The 23,410-nt window shown below is 44.8% G+C and overlaps 1 protein-coding gene across 1 annotated transcript in view; it reads left to right on the top strand.

The window, feature by feature from the left end:
• The window catches only part of LRRC49 (leucine rich repeat containing 49), an 862,677-nt gene that overhangs the window by 752,072 nt on the left and 87,195 nt on the right, over window positions 1-23,410 (top strand). Inside the window, exon 15 of the mRNA XM_085644059.1 lies at window positions 16,756-16,865. Within this exon, the coding sequence (XP_085500185.1) occupies window positions 16,756-16,865 (110 nt within the window). The remainder of the gene's footprint in view (window positions 1-16,755; window positions 16,866-23,410) is intronic.

The following is a 23,410-nucleotide window of genomic DNA, read 5'->3' as shown; positions in this document are numbered from 1 at the left end:
TCCAGACCTAATTTGAAACAATGCCAGGCATAGAGTGGAGCTCAAAACTCTATAACCGGCAGTCCTAGAGGAAGGATCAGGTGTTCTGGACTATGAAATACACTATTGGACAGTGCTGCTACAATGGCTAGCTAGGTGGTTGAAGGACTGCCCAAACTCTCGGGCACAATGAATAGCAGCAGAATTTCTCCCATCCCAAGATAATGGCCCTGCTAATACCCCCTGTTAGAAATGGGGTCTCTAGTAGCCATAGGTATGCAACCTGTCCAAGTAGGGCCTACCACTCTAGTCAGGGTAAGTCATATACACTCCCTAAATTAACCTGCTTGGCATAGAACAGGCAGGCATAACTTAAGAGGCAATGTGGGAAGTATTTGTGCAACACTTATGACAGTAATATAGTGAAATCACCGCACAAAAATAACCAACACCTGGTTAGGTAAATAGAGCTAAATGTATGGAACAAAACAAGACAAAAATGACTACAATCTAGTAACTAGAACCGGAGTATCGAATTTTTGAAGATTACATCCTAAAACAGTGCTTAGAGGTCAATAGCTTTAAAAGCTTTCTTGAGGTTACGGTAGACCGGGTCAAATCTGGGAAGTCAAGCTGGCATCAAAGGAGAGTGGATCAAATACAAAAGCCACACAGGCCTTTGTATGGAACAAGTGTGGACGTCGATGACTTCCTGAGTCAGTTCCAATTCATAAAGGGTTGATGCATCAGAGTCGAGCCTCGCTGTCGATGTTGAAGGGGTTTGTGCTATGTCGGAGTTGAGCCTTGCAGTGGCATCCATGGTTTGTTACTGCATTGTCGTTGAACCTCGCGGACCGGACTCATGTGTTCATCGAATCGGCACTGCATAGATGGCAAAAGCGTCAGTTCCGAGCGGCGCAAAGTCGGGACTGCATGAGTCTTCCAATCTTGGCAAAAAGGGAACAGAGGAATAAAACAAATTGACTGCCCAAGAGCACACAATTGCCCTTAATGAGGAAGCTGGGATTAAAATACAATTGAAAACCTAGGGTCATATTTAGACCCTAGTGAGCTATACTCCATTGCACCAGAATTGCCGAGGGATGTACTCTGCTACACTGGCAGACTACAGCACACCATATTTAGAGATCTTTGCCTGCCTGGCGAAGTTCTGTGTGCCTTCAGAGGAGCTGCCACCATGCGGCTGCTAATGTTACAGGCCCACAGAGCAAAGCTGTTTGTTTTGTCGGTACAAACCCTAAAGCAGATGTTTGTGTTTTTTTTTTTTTTAAGTAAAAAGCAAATACCCCCAAAATGATGGGAGTTTTCTCCCAGTCAGTGGGAGTCTTTTCTGTTTTTTTCGTGCTCTGGTCTGCTAGGCCTCAATGGACAGAAGACCTCTACATAAAAACACATACATCAGGGCGGATGATTTACGATATTTAGAATGATGGCCCTATTTCCAATTGGGCTGTCGACTGGTGGAGCCAGCAGAAGCTCTTCTGGCAGAAACATGACAGTTCACCGGTTTCTAACTAGAGTGGATGAATCAGGAGTTTGTTGGACTGAGTACCCAGTCTGCCAGATTCTAAATATGGCCCAATTTCTCCTGTGCCTCTTGGTGTCACAGATTTAACAACAAAGAGATGCAGGGTCTATAGAAAGATGGGGCAGTGAAGAGATGCTAGCATGTAGATAGATGGGATAGCGAATAGATGTTTGAGATGTAAGAGGGAAGAGTTGGAGGGTTGTATAGCGAAATTACAGTGCTCCAGAGGCTGTGGAGAAATTATGGGGCTGTAGGGAAAATATAGGGACTTGGACCGTTTCTGGTGCTGTAGAGAGATAGGGTAGTAATTGTTGTCACACTGCAGAGGGACAATGTATGTATTTATATATGTATGATTCATTTGTATAGTGTGAACCTAGCCGAAAGGCAGTGGAGCATTGCATAGGGTCAACCCATCCAGCGAGTTTGAGAGTCAAAAATTGGATAAATATCTGCTTGTAATCTTTTCAAATATGAAATTGATATGCCGGTGCAGATATCCACTCGGTCGTGGGACAAATGAAATAAGAGGAGCGTACTCGCTTTGAGGAATATAGCCAGCTGGAAGCGACAGGCCGATACACAGACAGACTCACTAATAATTTGACCAGCCGGGTCGGCAGTAGAACCGGCCGAGAGAAGATAAGAAGCAAGATCTCGACAAGCCAGACACCCTTGAAGAAGTCGCGGCGATATCGCCTAACGATGAAACATTTGTTGGCTGGGCCTAAAGAATGAAAAGACAAAGAAAGAAACAAAAACAAATCCACTCGTCGTTTTGTTTTGTGCAATTACTGCTATATGGTTGGAATGTAAATTGATGCGTGCGCATATGATTGTGAATTTGTGTGAGAAACATGATGCTACAAGCCAGTCATAATGAAATGTTTAGACATTTGCGTCTCTTGTACCAGAATCACAGATATATGACCATATTTCAGTCAATATATCATAAACAACCTGAATTAATCTGGTAAAAGAACCTAACCTAAAAAGAGAGAAAGGTGTTAGAAATCTATTGGATTCTGATGTCCACCAACAAGAGAGAAAGAAAAAGATTTTTTCTTTCTTGAGTCCCTTCACTCACCAGGGTTTCCCCACGGTGACATGCTTCATCATAGGGGTCCTCTCAGTCCTCTACGGGCTGAGGCGTGCTGCGACTTGCGGATTACGTAGGAGCACTAAAAAGATTCAGATTATGTGTAGTGCAAGTGAAAGTGTAGTGGAGTGTGATAAAGTGAATTAAAATAATCAGCTAGTGGGCCAAATATATTTTATTATTGCTCCTAGCTAATTGGTTTAAAGACGGGGTAATATGCTAAAGGCCCTAACTATAATGTATAGGTGTACCTAGCATATAGTCAACTAGTTTCGAGCTTCCCCCAGCTCTTCTTCAGGACTCCACCTGGACCAACCCAGTGTGAAAGCACCATTCGTAGTCGACCTGATTAAGGTGCAAAAGTGAGACGCTGCAACTATTAGGCATGCGTTATAATTAATACATACGTAGATATACGTCAGGCAAAATATTTTAGGAAGCAACAATGTGCCTCATGGTCAACGGAGGGGGTGTGGAGATCTCGTACACTTGTACGTGGACAACCACACTCTTGAACACCTAATGGAGCCAAATCTCATGGACCGCATACTGATTAATTCAGGTTGTTTATGATATATGTACTGTTGGATGGTGAACCTAACCTTAAACCTCTAATTCCCCCCATTTTTTGATAACCATATTTCAGTAAACCCATTATTAAATTCTATCTATGGCGAATTCTAAGACAGCTCGTCCATATTATTATATAATTTTCAAAATATGGCACGTCATATAACCTTCCATTGCCTGTCCCTAAAATAACAGAGTGCACACATCTACTTTTGCTTTTAGACCACTCCTTCACTCGCCAGTTCCCCCTACCACTCTCCCAGAGTCTCTCTACCCTCCTCCGCCACCTGGGTTGAATTTGGCAGCCATATGCGCCTTCTGATTACCCCTCCGCCTCTGTAGCATTAAATGATTTGTCCAAAATCACAGGCTGTTGAGCTGAAACCGGAATTTAAACCTGGTTCCCAATGTTCCATTTTCGGCATTTGTAGGCATTACGCCACCAAAATACTCAAAATCGTACTTATTCCCGACCTTCATTGCCCCACGATCTATGGCCTGAGATAGATAATCTCGTTGGTCCCGAGATCGAAAAGATGTACCAGAGCGGTTCAAGGGCCGAAGCCACTTCAGAGGACTTAAAAATAACTCGTTGGGCTTGGGAGATTGGCCGACCTCACCAAAAATCAGGCAACAGATGACTATTCCTGTTTATCATATCACCGTCTTTCCCCTTCTGCTCTGAAATTCCAGACAGCAGGCCTGGGGACGTTCCCGCTCTGTACTTTCCAGTTGTTATTGATCTCGCCTGCATTGGAATCGAAGGAGGTTACTTGACCTGTATAAGGATCTTGTTCTACTTGATTTACCGTGACCTGCATTGTAGGAGGTGATCATTTTTTATTCTATTGTTAAGCCAATTACATATATTTCAATCGTAAAATCTGCAGGCGTGCTCCTGTCTTCATGAAACAAAATTAAGGGATTAAATCGTACTACATTTTATTTCACTCTGAATAAAACTTAAGGCAATTCAGAATAAAAGTTGAGGCACTTCAGATCAATTATGTGTTTTGGTTGCATGTGGTGAAACTTTCGAGAAAATGGACGTGGCTGGTGTAGGCAGATTTAGAAAGGTATTTTCAGAGCACCTACAGAATATGATCCATGGATGGTCAGTGCATTCCTGTCAGAAGCAAGCACAACACATCTGTCACTGAGTGCTCGTTTCCTGCCACCGTCAAACACCCTTGTGTGATTCAGTCATTCAGTGCGTGAAACCTTTTGGGATAATTACCTCCTTTCAGAGCAGCTTGGAGGGTGAAAGCCAGGCGAGGTTGCAATTAACGTTTAAGCCCCTCCACTCAACAGCACTGCTAATCCTCGCTTCTGCTACCCGTGATTTAGATGTGCGGCCACGGCAAAGTGATTTGAGAGTTATGCCTTGTGATGCAGCCATAGATGTACACGTACCTGAAAGAGTGTTATGCATACTTATAGGAAAACCTTATAGGTCTCGCATTCACGCGAGTTTGAGCTATTGACATTGTAAATGACAATATCTTTTATTTATGTTTTTACAATGCCTTTTATTTATGCTTTGGGTTTTAAAACATAAATAAAAGGCATTGTCATTTACAATACTAATAGCTTAAATTCTCGCAAATGCGAGACCTATTGCATTGCAATTAAGGGCCTTCTCGACCGCTTGTTAGATTGTAAATATCAGAAGAAGAGACCGGCCTGCAATGTCTTTGAAGTAGTGATAAATAGTGCGGTGAAGAAGATGTGTAAGTGTTTATTCTTTTCTACTCCTGAAAGATGACTATAGAATACAACCCTTTTTGGATGACATCCAGCCATTTTTGGCAAGGAAACTTTGTCCAGTTTCGACTGGGCACCTTGCCGCTCCGTGTCTTTTCATGTAAATGGTCAAACTCTGCTATGCAAGAGTGCCCAGCTTGTGATTGGGAAGAAGAGTCAGAGCTTCATGTCCTTTTCTTTTGTCCTGGCTATAAACCGGCAAGGAAGCGCTGGCTTCTTCAGATCAGTAGGAACTTAGGGTTTGTATACTGTGCAGAGGCATTTAGAGTTCTAAAGTCTGATACTAGCAAGCCCATTGTTTTTACTGTTACACGATTTTTGATTTCAATGTGGCGTAGGCGCTGAACTTTTGTAAAATTGTTAGCCCAGCTGTAAGCAGCATATTTTCCCTAATTTTTCTAGGGCTTCAATTTTTTTTACTGTCTTTTAACCATAAGATGAAACTAGTTTTTATTCTTTTAATAAATGTATGATTTTTTTTATTTATTTGCTGGTTTACAATGCAATTTTAATCCCATCACCAAAGTATGAGTATTCACATGATTTTTAATGCTGTTCAAAACTAACTAATTGTTTTTGTATTGACTTTATTGAAATTTCCTACATAGTGTTTGTACTTCTCATTTATTGCCTTCTGCACAGTATACATTTTGAACATGCGCTTTACTGAGCCTATTGGATTTGTGGCAGTATCGAATCACAGGGCTGGATGTCATTTTACTTTTTTATTCTCTCATTCCAATGAATTGTATGTTGTCTATTTTGTATACTTTTATGGGTGGAAAAGACTGAAATAAAGTTTTTCTGACTGTAAGTGTTGTAAATTACACAGACAAAGTTTGAAGTGAGAATTACATATGATCCGAGCTATAAACACTAACAAAGTGCTCCCAACATCTTTCGCTCTGTGATTACACTGTCGCAGCTCAGGAGGAAGAGTGGGGTGGGGAGGGCTATTTCCTGCCCGCTCTGTGATTGGGGTGTGCAGTATAGCATTACGTAATGTCATTGCTATCTTTGGCGCAATAAAAAACACTTCAGCTGTAGATGGGCCCTGGCTTTACCTCCTGGTGCAGGACGGGCTGTGCTTTATGGCAGGCATAGAGGGAAGGAGGAATGGTCTCGGCTGCAGCTCCGGCCTTGTTCAGTGCCCCTGCTATTACTAGTCAGTGTGAGACGCGGAGGTGGTATTGGTTTTGGTGGTGGTGGTGGTATTGGTGGTGGTGGCATTGGTGGTATTGGTTGAGGTGGTGGTATTGGTGGTGGCGGTATTGGTGGTGGTGATATTGGTGGTGGTGGCATTGGTATTGGTGGTGGTATTGGTGGTGGAATTGGTGGTGTTGATTGTGGTGGTGGTGGTATTGGTGGTGGTATTGGTGGTGGTGGTGGTATTGCGCATTGGTGGTGGTATTGGTGGTAGTAGTATTGGTGGTGGTGGTGGTATTGGTGGAGGTGGTGTTAATAAAACAGGCTTTTGAAAACAACCCGTCAGGTGGCTTTAGTTCAGATGACATGTAACCAAGATGTGCTGTTGTCAGCTTCAGCCCATTAACACAGGATTATGTGCTACCTGGAATTCACATGGCTTAATTTGCTAATCATTTTTAAACCCATTTTACTGGGGAGGGGGGGCGGGTTGGAACAAACACGGGATAATGCTGGGTTAAAGTGATTGAAAGCAGACGATCGTGTTACGGGGATGGCTGGGCTGCTTAAAAAAAGACAAGCGGTTTCAACTGAAGCAGCGCATGTCTGGCCTGCAGTAAGAGAAACTCAATAAAGTAAATAGTGCTTACAGACTAAATAACAAGTCCCCTGTAACAATCGAAGTACAAGGGTCAGTCACCATGGGATGGCAGAAATGAAGACAAGGCCGTACTAAGGAGGGACTAACAAGCCTATTAAGGAATCCAAATGCAGCATTTACGAAAGACAATGACACAACCTCTGGCTCTGTCTGAGGCCTGCTCCCCCCCCATCAGCTCCGCGGTGCTCTACTCAGACGCAGACCCCATTTGGACCACCCAGGCAGGGTAAGAGCCTCTCTCTGTGCCAGCCGGTAAGTCTGGGTAACTCTTGCCATCCTTCTTCCCTTCTGTTTACTGCTGCGTTTTTGCCTTGTATTTTTCCCTCATTGCACCTAATACCTGTTGTATTCCCTGATCCTCAATATCGTTTTCTTCAATACTGTTGCCCTCTGCCCTCCTGCATCTTTCTAGTTTTTCCTGCCGTTACGCCCCCGCTTCCGCCTCCCAGCTGTACGTTCCCGCCCACCTCCCCTACATAATGGCGGCCGATGCGCGGTTGCGCCGCTGTCGTGACTAAGGCAAGCCCATCTGCGCCCGTCCGCGCCTGGACCGCGCCCAGCGCCAGACCCCCTGACCCACGCAAGCGCCATGACACCCGACACCACTACGACCCCGATCTCCTCCACACACTCAACGCCAGCCGATCTTCCACCTGCTTCCGAGCCTTCCCAAAGCTCACCCACGAACCCTTCACCTGCCGCACCTGCAGCTTCACTTGCCAGCGAACATCTGCACGTCCTGCTGCAGGCCACAACCATCTCAGATGCATACTACTCAACACCCGCTCAGTCCATAAGCACGCCACCGAAATCTGGGACCTTCTCGACTTATCCTCCCCAGACTTTGCCTTCCTGTCAGAGACCTGGATGAACCCCTCCTCACCGCCCGACATTGCCATAGCCCTCCCGGACTGCTACAAGATCACCCGCAGTGACCGCACCAACAAACTAGGAGGAGGAATCGCCATCGTCCTCAGAATTTCAACCAGCACTGAAGACACCCTCAGCACGGCCGAACACCTATACTTCCAGTAAACAGAGTATCGTTCCTGAGCAAAACACCATTAAGCATTCACAGATAACCATATCAGGTCAGTGCAATAAAATGTCCATATCCAGGGTGTTCTCAGGTGAATTTTCTTCTTTTTATTTTCTTGTTTTCTTTTTTATCTTTATCAGAAGTGTACTAGAAATTTCACAATAATTGAGTTGGTATAAATAACATCGCCAAATGTAGCCAATATCCGACACGTGTTTCGTCTTTTGGAAGATTCACCCACTGACTTCCTCAGGGCAAACATTAAATCTCTGGAGACCGTTTCACCACATTCCAGGTAAAACCTGTGTGTGGTCCCATATAGTATGGGTCTAAAAAGCATATGAGTTGTACGTATTCTTCAACATTCTGATCACTCTCATAAAAATATATCTCAATGGAATTCGTAGTATGATTTCAGAGAAATATAGGTAAAGTCAAATCACGAAAAATTGGTTCTGCGCAAGGGGTAACCTGGTCACGTTTCTGAGAATATTACCTACACTTACAGATCCACATCGACCACAGAACCACCCTCCTAGGAATCCTTGTCTACAGACCCCCCGGACCCTGACCACAGTTCAGCGACTCCATCACCGACGTCATCAGCACGCATGCCCTTGCCTCCACACACTACATCCTCTTCAGAGACCTGAACTTCCACCTTGAGAATGCCAACAACAGCAACTCCACCATCCTGCTCGCCAACCTAGGACTCAAACAGCTTGTCACAACACCCACCCACTCCGCCGGACACACGCTCGACCCCATCTTCTCCGCCAGCAACCACGTCACCTTCAGCCACACCACCGAACTCCACTGGACCGACCACCACTGCATCCACTTCTCCTTCAAGAAACACACCACGCACAACCAACCGCAATGAATCCCACACCGCAGCTGGAACAAGGTCACCGAGGACCAGCTAATCACCACCCTCACACGAGGCCCACCTGCCAACCCCACCGACAGTCACCTGCAACTTCAGGCAATGGATCGATGACTGCGCCAACACTCTCGCCCCGATCAGGAAACCCTCTAACAGACACACCGTCAGGAGGGCCATCTGGTTCACCACCAACCTCCAGGCTTCCAAGCAGACTTGCCAAAAACTTGAGAAGAAGTGGCGCCACGAACAGGCATGCAGCCCTCAAGAACGCCTGCCGCAAACACCACCAACTCATCCGAACCGCCAAAAGGACCTCCTTCAAGGAACGCATCAACAACAACGCGCACAACAACAAAGAGCTCTTAAACATTGTGAAAGTACTCACCAACCCCAGCCCCAACTCCAACGACATCACGCCGTCGCAAGATCTCTGTGACTCCCTAGCCACCTTCTTCCACCGCAAAATCGCAGACATCCGTAAACAGCTTCAACACCCAGACCCCCCTACAGACGCCGACACTTCAGCCCTGCCACCCCCCATGCACACCGGCCTCCTGCTGTCCTGGAACCACGCCAACGACGACGACACCTTCGAAATCATGAACACCATCCACTCCAGCTCACCATCCGACCCCTGCCCCCACCACATCTTCAACAAAGCAAGCTCCATCATCGCACCCCAAATCAGGAAAATCATCAACAGCTCCTTCGAGACCGGCACCTTCCCGGAGAGCTGGAAACACGCAGAGATCAACGCTCTACTCAAGAAACCTAAGGCGGATCCAAAGGACCTCAAGAACTTTTGGCCCATCTCCCTGCTCCCGTTCCCAGCAAAAGTAATCGAGTAATAATAATAATAATAATCCACATTTGTAAAGTGGGAACAATCACCCGTAAGGGTCTCTAGGCGCTGGGGGCCGTCGGGAAGATTAAGCAAGCTATTGCCCAGAGTCACATGGTGCGGGGCTAATCTGCCGCCGGCGCCGGGGATCGAACCGTGATCCCCAGATTCCGGCTTCGGTCGCCCTGGCCGTGGCGCCACACCTCTTCCAGTAGACTGTCAACAGACAACTGACCCACTTGCTAGAGGAGAACAACATCCTGGGCTCATCCAAATCCGGTTTCCGCAGCAACCACAGCACCGACATAAGGGCCCTGCTGGACATCGGCGATACCGCGGCCCTCATCCTCCTGGACCTCTCGGCCGCCTTCGACACCGTCTGCCACCACACCCTACGCACACGTCTCCACGTCACAGGGATCCGCGACAAAACCCTATACTGGATCACCTCCTTCCTCACCGGCAGAACCCAAAGAGTCCACCTCCCCCCATTCTGATCCAAAGCCACCAAGATCACTTGCGGCGTACCCTAAGGATCAGCCCGACCTTTTTCAACGTCTACATGGCACCGCTCGCCAACATCATCCGATTGCACGACATCATCGTCTCGTATGCCCATGACACCCAGCTGATCCTCTCCCTCACCAAGTACCTGGCCACCACCAAAACCAACCTCCACGAAGGAATGAAGGCCGTAGCCTGAAACTGAATTCTGACAAGACGGAAGTCGTCATCCACGGCTCCTCCCCCTCCATCTGGGATCACTCCTGGTGGCTGGCCATGCTGGGAGCTGCACCGACACCCACCAACCACCACGCAACCTGGGGTTCATCCCGGACTCAACACTCTCTATGACCCAGCAAGTCAACACGGTCTCCTCCTCCTGCTTCATCACCCTCCGCATGCTTTGTAACATCTACAGATGGATCCCCACTGAAACCAGAAGGACGGTCACCCAAGCCCTCGTCAGCAGCAGCAGGCTGGACTACAGCAACGCCCTCTACGCTGGAACCACATCCAAACTTTAGAAAATACTTTAAAGCATACAGAACGCCTCCGCTCGCCTCATCCTCAACATCCCCACGCCACAGCCACATCACTGCCCCCCTGAGAGACCTTCAATGGCTCCCCATCAACAAGAGGATCACCTTCAAGCTCCTCACCCACATTCACAAAGCACTCCACAACGCCGGACCAGCATACCTCAACAAACGACTCACCTTCTACACCCCAAACCGCCAACTCCACTCCGCTGACCTCGCCCTCGCCACCGTCTCACGCATCCATCGAATGACCACCGGCGGCAGATCATTCTCCCACCTCGCCACCCAGACATGGAACACCCTCCTCACCCACCTGCGACAGACCCAAGACCTTCTGACCTTCAGAAGACTTCTCAAGACCTGGCTGTTCAATCAGCAGCTCTCCACCCCCCCACCCCCTTCTAGCGCCTTGAAACCCTTACGGGTGAGTAGTACGCTCTATAAATGGACTGATTGATTGATTGAAGCCAAAATATGGGAGGAGAGTGGGCGCAGCTTCTCTCCCTTACTCTACTAGAATTGTCTCGGAGAGCAAGCAGCGCATGTGCGCTGCCGCTAGGCACAACCTAAAAATGACAACAGAGTCTTCGCTTTGTATCCTAGTTGCTGCAGTAAGTGAAAAACTGTTCTGATTCCCTGAAATAAGTGCCTGTGGTGCCCACTTTCAACAACTGGCCCAAATTAACCACTACATTGAATTCCGTGTTCGGCAAAATATTCGAATCGTAATAATTTTCAAAAGAAAGCTAGACATGTTACTCTGTGGCATTTCTTAGGGGCAATTTCATATTCAAATAGTTTATAGAGATCCTTCCCTCTCTGGTACCCTCAAACGTTTCAAAAAGTTTGAAAAAATTGAGCTGCGTGGAATAGTCGTCCTCGTTATGTCACTTCAGCCATATACCTTTTACAAAATCATGACCGGCTGCAATCATTATTGTTTAAGAGGTATCGAAGAGAAGTTACAAGTGTTTCCCTATTTAAAGTGGAGAACAAAGCTGATAATATTGTCATTTGGTTTATGCATGTGCCGCAGGGTATCAGATGTACAAAATTCGGTCTCTGTACCTTAATAGCCCATTATAATGATTAGTGGTAATTTGAGAAGCTGTGCTTTTATATGTGCAGGAAGATACTAACATTATAAAACACAATACCTTAGAATGTTTGAAATTGCTGTACCTAACAATTCCAGACACCAGGCATGACTGTGAGGTGTGTGAAATGGAAATGCTTTATTAACATATATTCAACACAGTGTAAATAATCCTTATTCCCCAAATGAATTTCTAAGGGCACGCCCGCTTGTCTTGGGTTTCTATCATACATTACAATTTAATGCAGCAAAGCAAAACATATGAGCAGGCACAAACAAATGAAAAGAGCTGTGCAGAGCCATCTCGCTTGAAATGATATCACAAGGGGGCATTTTTGACAGCAACGCGTTTCGCTTCAACATGGGTCAGGATCTTTTCTAATATTCAATCTCAAACGTTAGTGGCAGGGACTGCAGGCAAATAGAGCAAAATAAATCTGAGTGCACTTTGCTAATTGCTAGTGTCCTCACTATTACTGCTCTCCCATATCAAAACGTCATCTTAATTTGACCCGTGCTTTCAATTTCTGTATTTGCCCTACTTTGTCTCCAGAATGTCCTACTTCTTTTCTATATTATACATAACCAGAAAAGGGACCAGACAGCAGATTCACCATTTCATGCGTTCTTTTTCATGTCCAGACAGCATCCTCATCCCCATCACATGCCTAGCTGCCATATTTCAGCCATATGCTAGTCTCAGATACTTCCAGACCGAGACTGTTTTAGCTCATAGTGGTTTAAACTGAGCACAGCCTACTGTACTTCTCTCTAACATCCACATGCATAAAACATTGCGGTCTCTTGATACTAGGCCTGAACACCTTGTCCTACTTGAGCCCTTCATTGGCTGAAACGTGATGCGACTATTTCAAGCGAGGCAGGCTTCACTTCTCAAAGAATTCTTACAAGCAAGAAGCAAAACAGTGCACGTTGTCATTCCTATTTCAATGGAGGAAATGTGGGCTGGGAGCTAGAGCCGCCGACCATGGAATTGGGGATATAGAATCAAATCTAGGCCTTGGATCAACATCTTGTGATGTGGGGCAAATGACATAATCTCACTGTCCCTAAAACATTTGTAACTGTGTTCCTTTGTACATGCTCCAATATCACGTTTGTGGTCTATACAACTGCACACAAATGGTAAAAGTTAAATATCAGAATGGATTCCATATACCATAATAAAAGCCAGGAAAATGGGTCTAATACCCCCTAGTTGGTTGCAGTTGGTCCTCTCGCCCTTCTGGGCCCTGATGCCACTGTACTTGGTGCACTATTGATAACTACCCCCCTTTCAATGCACATTACATTACACATATTTTATATATTCTTTTGTATTTTGCGTATTCAGTTTTACAGTTACAAGTTATTTTAAAGTTAGGAGATAGATGCTGCTGTCTTCATGGGACTGTTAAGACAATATAGTATAACATTCCACAGGTCTTGAAAAGATAGCAGAATATCATTGTTAAATATTGTGAAAACATCATTCGCTGTGACTACAAAAACAAGTAACACAACTGTTCATACAGCTACATTAGGACCATGTTTGACCTGTCAGCCTTAGGGTGGCCTCCCTTCCCCCTAACCGTTTGCCTTTCTCCTCCATTTGTACTGAACTTTGTTTTCACTCGCCTTAGGGCTCTGTGCACTATACCACTGCTAACAAGTGCTAAGGTTCTTGAGCTCTCTCTTCTATAGCATGGTAATATTGGCTTATCCCCAATTGACATATTTAATTTACTTATAAGTCCCTAGCACTGTGGCAGTACATGTGAACTGGGCCTGTAAATTAATGCTACTAGTCACCCTAAAGCACTGCTTCTGCCACACATTTTAGTAGCCCTTTAATATGTCTCAGGTCTGCCATTGCAGAGCCTGTGTTTGCAGGTTAAACTGCCACTTCGACCTGGCAAAATTAAACTTTTGTCAGGCCAAAACCTTCTTTTAAATATATATTAGTAACCCCTAGCTAGGGTAGGGCCCCGACAGCCCAGAGGGCAGGGTGCAATGTTTTTAAAAAGTAGGACATGTAGTTTTAAGTTTTATATGTCGTGGTAGTGAAATTTCTTAAATTAATTTTTCATTACTGGAAGGCCTATCTCTCCCATAGGATGACATTGGAGTTGCCTTATTACATTTTGTAAGTGTAATTTCCAAATGGGACAAGCTCACCAGTTCATTTTTGGTGTCTCTGGAATAACAGTTTAAAATCCTAACTTATGGTGAAGTTGGATTTTAAATTGCAATTTTGAAAATACCACTTTTAGAAAGTTGTTATTTTCTTGCCTTAACCATTTGGTGTTGCAACCTGTCTGCTCACATGACAGGGTATAGCCGACAGTTAGGCTTTGTGTCTTTCACCTAGACAGCCACACACAATCGGGAGCTTAGGTATGCCGGGACGGGCCTTCACTGGCAGGGTGGGAGGAAGGAGCTGGGCACAGCCCCACTTAAACCTGAATAGGCTGTGTCCTTCCTCCACACAAAGGGCTGCATACCCCTTATAGTTAATCTGGAGCCAGGACAGGAAGGACAGGATGCTTGGGGAAATCAAAGGGAAACTTCTAGAAGCTTCTTCCCCACTTCAAGGGCACCACACGGTATAAATAGTAGACCTCAAACACATTTCAGTACACTATTGGAACTGTGAATACTCTGGTAGGAAGAAGGACTGCTGTGCTGCTAAAAGGCTGCCACTCAGCTCAACTGCACTCTGCTGGACTCCTGCTTTGCTGAGATGACCTGGTGCCCTCTTGCCTGTGTTTGAAGGACTGGACCTGTATCTATCAAGCCCAGAACCCAGAGTAACTCCAAGGCCTAGCTGGCTGGACTCCCATCTGAATCATCAGGGACATAACAGGCTTCCCACAACCTTGCATCTGCATCTGGACTCTGCCATCTGTGGGTCTACCCTGCCAAGTTGTGCCACCCCAGTCCTCATCTCTTGGACATGGGCTAAAGGTGCTTACCAGCCTCTGGGATCCAGCTAAACTGATGCATCACCTCTGCTGTGCAGCACTACCCCGAGCAGAACCAATACCTCTCCACTACTGAGTGGATTAGGCCCGCCGCAAAGACCTGAGATCGAGGGCCTGTTGTGTCAGCGTTGAAAGTCCCATCAACGGGGCTAGCAGCCCAAATCCCATATGGATCGGCCGCTAAGTGACACATCCTTGGCACAGGCCCTTGCATCTCTTGCTGGCAGCAGCTTCGACAACGACCTCTGACTCTACATCTCAGTCTCGCAGCTCTTCGGAACCGACTCATCATCCAGACTGCACGATATATCCTCGATGCCAGGCTTTGCATCGCAAGCCCTGTTGATGGGACCTTCAACGCTGACACAACAGGCCCTCGATCTGTAGCCTCACCACATCTTGGAACTGACACATCACTTCAGTGTCTTCGAGGCAGAACCACTTAACGCTCCGCCAAGGATTTAAGATACCTTTGTTCAGCCGGCCTAACTGGGTCCCTGTAGCCATCCCGCAATCCATTGTGGTTGGTCTGAACTTGTGTCCCAGCCCGGTGTGACCAGATAGCCACAGTTGGCGCATTATGCTTTTTGGCACTATTATCACAAAAAACATGAAAAATTCACTATCTCTGGTTCTGCATCAACAAGTAATGCATCAACAAAGTTTCCCAACTTTGGAACCAACGCATCGGTTGGTACAACAACGCCTCACCTCCGTTTTTCAACACCTGGTCCCCGAGCATCAACTCATCTAAGGTCCAGTCAGCGGGTCTGCGTGACTCCCGTCCGGCCTGCACTCCATCGCAGTTGGACTGAACGTTTGGATTTGCAAGCGCGACCAGATAGCCGCCTTGGAACTATTGATTGCTAAGCACTGCATTTTGATTTCATCTTGCAAAGTTTATATCTTGACCTGTGTTTGTAGGATTTTTGTTGTTTTGATCTTGTGTAACTCAGTTAAACACTGGCTATTTCTCTAACCTGGTGTGGAGTACTTTTGTGGTGTTTTCACTGTTTTACTGTGTGTGTGTATGCACAAATACTTTACACATTGACTCTTTAGTTTAGCCTGAGTGCTCTGTGCCAAGCTCCCAGAGGGTGTGCACAGGGAAACATTTAGGGCCTGATTATGACTTTGGCGATGCAACGCCGGATCCACCTGCAGCCGCACCGCCAAAGCCGTGGTCAGACTGCCTGCCAGATTTAGGAGCTTCCTCCTGTCTGGCGGGCTTTTTTTTTTTTTTACATTCCTACGGCGGTGGCCTGAAAATGGGCACTGCAATGGGAACGCCAAAAACTGTTCCTGCATGGCATGGCCTCTTAAGTCCATGCCTGACAGGAAATGGGGTGCATGCATACAGTAGGGCACATCTTGTGTAGGAGTAGCCACTTGAAGATCTTACATAGCATGTGCAGAGCGAGGAAGCAGGCAGTTGATCTGTTATCCATAGGATATAATGTGATTTATATTTCAGCGGACGGGATGTCTATGACTGTTGTGATGGAGTAACCCATCCGCCAAGATCTAAATCAGGCCCTTAGCATGAAATTATTTTTTTGCAGAGAATGTATGTTTGTCGTCCTATGTAAATTTCTACAGTAGTTTTTGAGAAATTGATATTACAGAATGGTACTATACAGACATTAGATAGATATTTTTTATGTATGCATTGTCACTTGATTTTCTGAACATAAAACTTGTATTGTTGACCATGCAAACTAAACATTGGCTTCAGTTACTCCATGTGAAAACATTATTGTCTCCTAGTTGGTTGGCTGGAGCAAATCTTCCCAGTGATAGGGTACAAATATAACTGGTTGTCTGCCTGATCTGCTATTAAGTGTTATGCGTCGTCCAGTAATGGGCCGGTTAGTGGAAATGATAAACTGCCTTTGCAAAATATAGAATATCTACCCTAAAATGTTGTCACTTTTGTTTGGGTTCAATCATAATGTTATTAAACTGCTGTGGCCTTTGAAAAGCTGAGCCGGTTCAAAAAGTAAACTACATGGCTTTTCTTGTTATTGTATATTCTGTGCTTGCCCATTGATAGAATTTTGAAAGCAGTTTTATTATTCTATCATATTCTGATCTACAGGTTACACCAAATGATCTGATAATGGCTGAAAGACTATTTGGAATTCTAGCTCATGTAGCATCATCCCGTTTACCACAGTATCGACTGCTTTCCATCCTTGGGGAGTCCAGGTAATTGTACTTTTTATAGATGAAAGCAAAAAAAGTGTCACAGTCTAAGCATTTAATTCGTTTCTCTTGAAAGTAATTTGGAATTACTTCTATGCTCCTGTTTTAAGATAATCTGTCTGTTTATTGTTTTACCAATGTTGCTGATTTCTCAAGTCTACTTAAATGAAGCTTGAAGTTACACGGAGAGGTCATGATCCCGTCAATAGATATGATTTCTGATTGATACTTCTAGCCATAAATGTATCACCGTTTGAATATCCCCAAGCATAGGACTGGATCCAGAACTTTTCTCACTACTTTTGATGAATCTGCATGAGACATGGCTGGCACCCACCTGGTTTATCTAGATATGTTACAGCATGTCAGCTTTCATGCAGATCCGCCCAGAGTGAGGGAATTTATGAGAGGTTGTCTCGGGGCAAAAAGAATGAAGGGTTTTCTTCATTTTACAGCAAAAGCTGCTGAACAAAAATAAAGACAAATTCGACATGAGATTAGACATTTACTCAGAGTAAACGTTTGTGATCATGTAGCATGTTCCCTATCGACCATACTCTGCCTCCAAAGTGACAGCATGGAGCCATATATAGGTACAACCTTGACACAGTTACATCAGTTACTTCTTTTTCCAGCCCTACAATGCAAATCTTGAAGTTCTGCTCCTAACATTTTTGGTTTTCACCAAAGTTGAAATTGTATGTTGTGCACCAAACAGCGGACTGGCTCCCACTTCAAGTCCTGGGCCCACTCTGGCTCCGAGTCCCGGTCCTACTCTGGTTCCAAGTCCCGGTCTTGTTACAGGTCGCCCCTTCCTGGAAGTCAAAGATGAAGTTTAGGGGCAAGTCATGCTACAAGTGCAAACAGTTAAAGCTTCGTTCCCATGTTGGCACTCCAGCTCTGGGGCTCAGACATGAATCTGACTCCGCTGCCATTGTCCGACATCAAACCTGTTCCGAGGCTGGTCCCATACACTCAGAGTCTCTGGGGCTGTCAACAGCCCTGAGACACATACAGGTCTTTAGTGAGGCTATCCTGAAACTTCTCATGGTGATGCCAGTGGCCCTACGGACCCCCACCTGGATTCCTGCAGGCAGGTCTGAGACCAAGGGGCCTCTGCCCAGGTCCATGTCGAAGTTGGCCCATTCCTCCACGGTGGTGAATGCCTCATCGATTCCGACTGGCCCGGTGCAGGCCTTGACTCAAGTAGCACTCACACCTTATCTGACTCCATGCCTTTTTCTGATCTGGAAATGTCGTCAGCCTGCATCAGGCCTATTTCTTTCTATGAGATGACCAAGGCACATCCCCCAGCTTTGGATGATCCTCAGCCTCTCTCATGACACCAGTATTATCATAAGCTAGAAGCCTTGTTTGGAATGGAATCTAACACCATTTGTGGGCTCCAAAATGTTATGCATATTAAGAAGAATGATGAGAGGTGGTACGTTGCCCCTCCTCCCCCTCCCAGTACATTGATGCTGGCTTATATTTCGATCTTCAGAATGCTAGTGGCCTAGACTCTTCGGCAGAAACATAGTTGGACTCCCCTCACCCCCACTGATGAGAGTGCTTGTTTCACACAAGTAGTCTGCAAAGCAGCAGAAGTGTTAAACCTAAAGATTCCTACTATAGAGACTAAGGCAAACTTACTCACTGGGATCTTGAAGTCTGGCCCTGCTACTTGATGCCTTTTAACAAGACCCTAATGGAAATCTTGATGCCTACTTGCTATAAGTCATGCTCATTTTCCCCTATAAGTCTGCTAGTGGCTAGATATCATAGGCTTGCTCCTGGAGAGCCATCCTTTTTGATTCCTCACCCGAGATCTTGCTTGTTCAAGCTTCTACTAGCAAGATGAACCCCAAAGCATTCCCTTCCATGACACCAGATAGCGAATACAAATATATTAATATATTCAGGAAGAGGGCCTTCTGTTCCACAAGTTTAACTGGGACCCCTGAATACCATCTGCCTAATAGGACTTTGCACGTATGAAATTTGGGATATGGTCATGATCCGGCATCATGCCTGGGTATGCACTGCAAAAATTTCTGGGGACATGTAGGCATACCTTTTAGACATGCCATTTGATTGCTTCTGTGTTGCCTCGCTTCAAAGACAACCATGCTTTGGACTACTCTTTGAGCTCTCTATTGCCAGCCCATCAATTTCATCAACAATACTGAAAATTCAGAGGATGCTCTTGAGGTCTTATATATTTCCAAAAGCAGCACTTTCATGGCTCAAAAAATATGGCATGGTTGCAAAGTCTATGTACTCCACTAGGAACTGTAGTTTACTTCTTCTTCCTCCCCTGCCAAAACTGCAGCCAGCTCCCATGGTCTTACACAACTGGTGGGGCCAGAATTAAATGTTCCCTGCCTGTTGGTGACCTATAACTTAAGACCAGTGAGTGCTGCCGATTGTTCAACTAGTTTAGATCCTTTCCATCCCATCTGTTTTTGTTCCATCCTTGTTTAGGGGGTTTAGTTGCTACTGATCAAAGGGGCTGTAGAGAAGGTTCTGTAGGTAGAGAAAGGCAAGGAGAGCTAATCCCATTATTTTTTGGTGTCCAAAATAGATGTAGAACTCCTGCTGATTCTAGACCTTGGATTTATGAACACCAGTGTTGGCTTTGGCCCAGGTTCTTTGTGCTCGGATCCATGGGACTGGATGTTGTCCCTGGATTTGCAATTAGTCAATTACAGACCCAGTACAGACTATGGTCACACTTGTGTGGTTTTAAACCAAGGGGCGAAAATCCCACATGCCGCCTGCATAGAGGTTTCTCTTCATAGGGGCCATTCTTGTCATGGTGTCATTTAAGGTCTTTCAATCACCATGGCGAATAAGGCACGTTCAGGTTATGATTCCAATATTTCTGGCTCACTCCCGTGTTCTAGCATGGACGGTTCCGTGACTTCTTGGCCTCTTGGATTTGTGTGTTCTTCTGATCCCACATATCCGTTGGCACATGCAAACCTCCACCTACAGTGGGTACCGCACTAGGGTAGCCAATCCAACAACATCTGCATTTTGAAGGAGGCAGCCTGAAACATTTAGTGGTGTCCATTAAAATATCAAACTGCCTTGGAGCTGGTTGCTCTACCTGCCATATCCAGAGCTCACAGTAGTTGCAAATTTGTCATTGTTTGGTTGCTTTGGTCATATGGATAGGTGATGATCAGGGCCCTTTGATTGCTAGTGTAGCGGAAGCTCTACAACAACCTTCTGGATCTTTGCACCATTTTGTTTGTTCTGATAGCCTTTCTCCAATCCATAAAGAGGAAGTTGGTTCAGTTCTTAATGCACAACACAACTGCCGTGGGGTACTGAAACAAGCAAGGCAGTGTAGAAGTAATTGATCCTGTGCCAGGAGTCACCATGTCTCTGGAAACATTGAGACCATCAAATGATCTATCGAATAGCCAATTGTGGTGAGCTAGCTGAATGTCAGGACAGACAGGCCCAGCAGACCTCAGCTGGCAAGAATGGCATCTTCATACAGAAGATTTTGTTGGTTATTCTCACCACCGCAGAGAATTCACAGTGTCACAATTATTGCACACGGGAGTTTCCGGCAAATGGTTCCTTAAAAGACACAATCAAACTGCAGTATTGATGCATGCCTTGTAATATGCCTCCCAACCTCTGCCTCAAGTTCTGAAGTATCTTCAGAATAGACCAGACACAGCTCACTTTGCTAGCTCCGAATTGGGCCAGGATGTGAGTGTGGTGGGAAACATCCATTACAACGAATCCATCTCAACTCATGCTATTAGATAGCATGCCATTACAACGCAAGTGCCATTACAACACACTGCCATCACAACGCATGCCATTACAACGCATACGCCTTTACAACAACTTTCATGGTAAAGGCATGAATGGTTAAGGTATATGTGTTTTACATGTAAGTATAAGGTAAGTATATATGGTTTAGGGTGGGTATGGGTTTGGGGGTGGCAAGGGTAATTTTAGGGTTCAGGGTGGGTATGGGTTTTGAGATGGCAAGGATAATTTTGGGGTTCAGGGTGGGTATGGGTTTTAGGGTGGCAAGGGTAATGTTAGGGTTCAGGGTGGGTATCGGTTATGGGGTGGCAAAGGTAACTTTAGGGTTCAGGGTGGGTTTGGGGTGGCAAGGATAATTTCAGGGTTCAGGGTGGGTATGGGTGTGGGGTGGCAAGGGTAATTTTAGGGTTCAGGGTGGGTATGGGTTTTGAAGTGGCAAGGGTAATTTTAGAGTTTAGGGTGGGTATGTGGTTTTGGGGTGGCAAGGGTAATTTTAGGGTTTAGGGCGGGTAGGGGTTTTGTGGTGGCAGGGGTAATTGTAGGCTTTAGGGTGGGTATGTGGTTTTGGGGTGGCAAGGGTAATTGTAGGGTTTAGGGTGAGTAGGGGTTTTGGGCTGCCAAGGGTCATTTTAGAGATTAGGGTGGGCTTTGGGCTGGCAAGGGTATTTGTAGTGTGGGGCGGGGTTTTGGGGTGTCAAGGGTATTTTTAGGTTTTAGGGTGGGTATGGATTTTGGGTTGGGAAGGGTAATTTTAGGGTTTAGGGTGGGTTGAGGGGTTGTGGGGTTTTAAGGAAATGTATGTGTGTGTGTGTGTGTGTGTGTGTGTGTGTATATATATATATATATATATATATATATGTGTTAAGAAGCATTGTGTGAAAAGCCTTAACATTACGAGATAAATAGCGTGAGTCTGTTTTCAGTGGCTATTTTTAAAGAGATCATGTGACCCTGTGATTTGTATTTAAATGAAAGTGTTTCGTAATGTTGATTTGTGTGAGCAAGGCAGTTGTGCCGAAACGCGTTGCTTTAAAAGGAATAAACCCTAGCCGGATGGCTAAGTATATCTCCTGTGTCGGTGTCCGATTTTAAGAAGATCGGGTTTGGTTTTGATATATATATATATATATATATATATATATATATATATATATATATATATATATATTCACTGAAAAAACCATAGGTTTCAGGGGTGTTATAGTTAGCTGGACTTTTCACTTGTACAAAACCATTGAAATTCCCCCGTTATAGTTAGTTCAGCTAACTATAACTCGCGCGCCCGCAATGCACTGCTGATGACGTCACATATTACATCACTCATGAGATGGTCAGTGACATCACTCATGACATCACTGATGACATCTCAAATGAAATCACTGATAACATCATCCAGTGAATGTCTGTTTTTCAGAAAATTAAATATGTTTTATATATGTATATCTAAACAATGATGGGAGAATAAATGGGTATATAAGTGTCTAAATGGATGATTTGTTTTTGAAAAATTGATTGTGTAACTGACTGATTAAGTGTATCATAGTGAATACATGGCTTAGTGAGTAATGTTTAAATATATAAATATCTGTATAAGTCTCTCACTTTGTGTATAAGTGGCTGCATGGGTTGGTGAGTAGCTACATGGGTGTCTATATAGGTTATTAGTTGGTTTTTTGAGTATCAGTCTGAGTGTCTGCATGGTTCGGTGGGGGGTATTACGTAGTGCATAGGTGCGTGAATGAGTGACTCACTGTTTGTATGTATTGAAGACAGCATGTGTGCAGGACTGTATGGGTGGATGAGTGTGTGTATGGGTGTGTTAGTGAGTGAATGACTGTCTCAATAGTGTCTTTTATGAGTAACTACATATGTTTTAAACTTGTATATGTGACTATTGGTGTATATAAGTGAGTATATGTGAGAGTGAGAGATTGAAAGAGTTCCTGTATGAATAAGTATGTGTTTCTATAAGTGATTGTTTAAAAGACTAAGTATGTGTAAGTTTCTGTAGAAGTAAGTGTGGTGGTGTGTGTATAACTGTATATGCAAGTAAATGTGTGTTTGATTCTTTATTAGCATGAGTGACTATGTGTGTGAGTAACTCTATGGATGAGTGGCATTGTGTAACAGGATGTATAGGTGTATGAGTACATATGATGAGTGAGTACATGTATGAGTGACTGTATAGGACTGTTGGTGAATGAGTGGATGTGTATGTGGATCTTAGAATTACTGAAGAGGTTGTTGTAACTGGTATTGGTATGTCCATTGTTTTGAACATTTTAGTCTCTATTTTTGAATGTGTGTATCAAAGGTTATATTAGGGTGAGAGGAGGTCTGCCACTCTATCACAAGGATGATGTCATCAGTGATGTCATCAGTGATGTCATTTGAGATGTCATCAGTGATGTCATGAGTGATGTCACTGACCATGTCATGAGTGATGTAATATGTGACGTCATCAGCAGTGCATTGCGGGCGCGCGAGTTATAGTTAGCTGAACTAACTATAACGGGGGAATTTCAATGGTTTTGTACAAGTGAAAAGTCCAGCTAACTATAACACCCCTGAAACCTATGGTTTTTTCAGTGAATTTCTGAGGTTTTTTTAAATGCTAATTCCTAACTATAACGTGCCTGAAACCTATGGTTTTTTCTGTGAATTTCAAAGGTTTTTTAAATGCTAATTTCTAACTATGCCTACAGAGATAGGACATGTGAAGAAAGAAGAAAAAATGCACAGAAAGAAAAAAA

This window comes from Triturus cristatus, chromosome 3_1 (genome assembly GCF_964204655.1).
Source record: "Triturus cristatus chromosome 3_1, aTriCri1.1, whole genome shotgun sequence".
Taxonomy (NCBI): Eukaryota; Metazoa; Chordata; class Amphibia; order Caudata; family Salamandridae; genus Triturus; species Triturus cristatus.
This window is presented reverse-complemented; position numbering and strand designations above follow the sequence as displayed.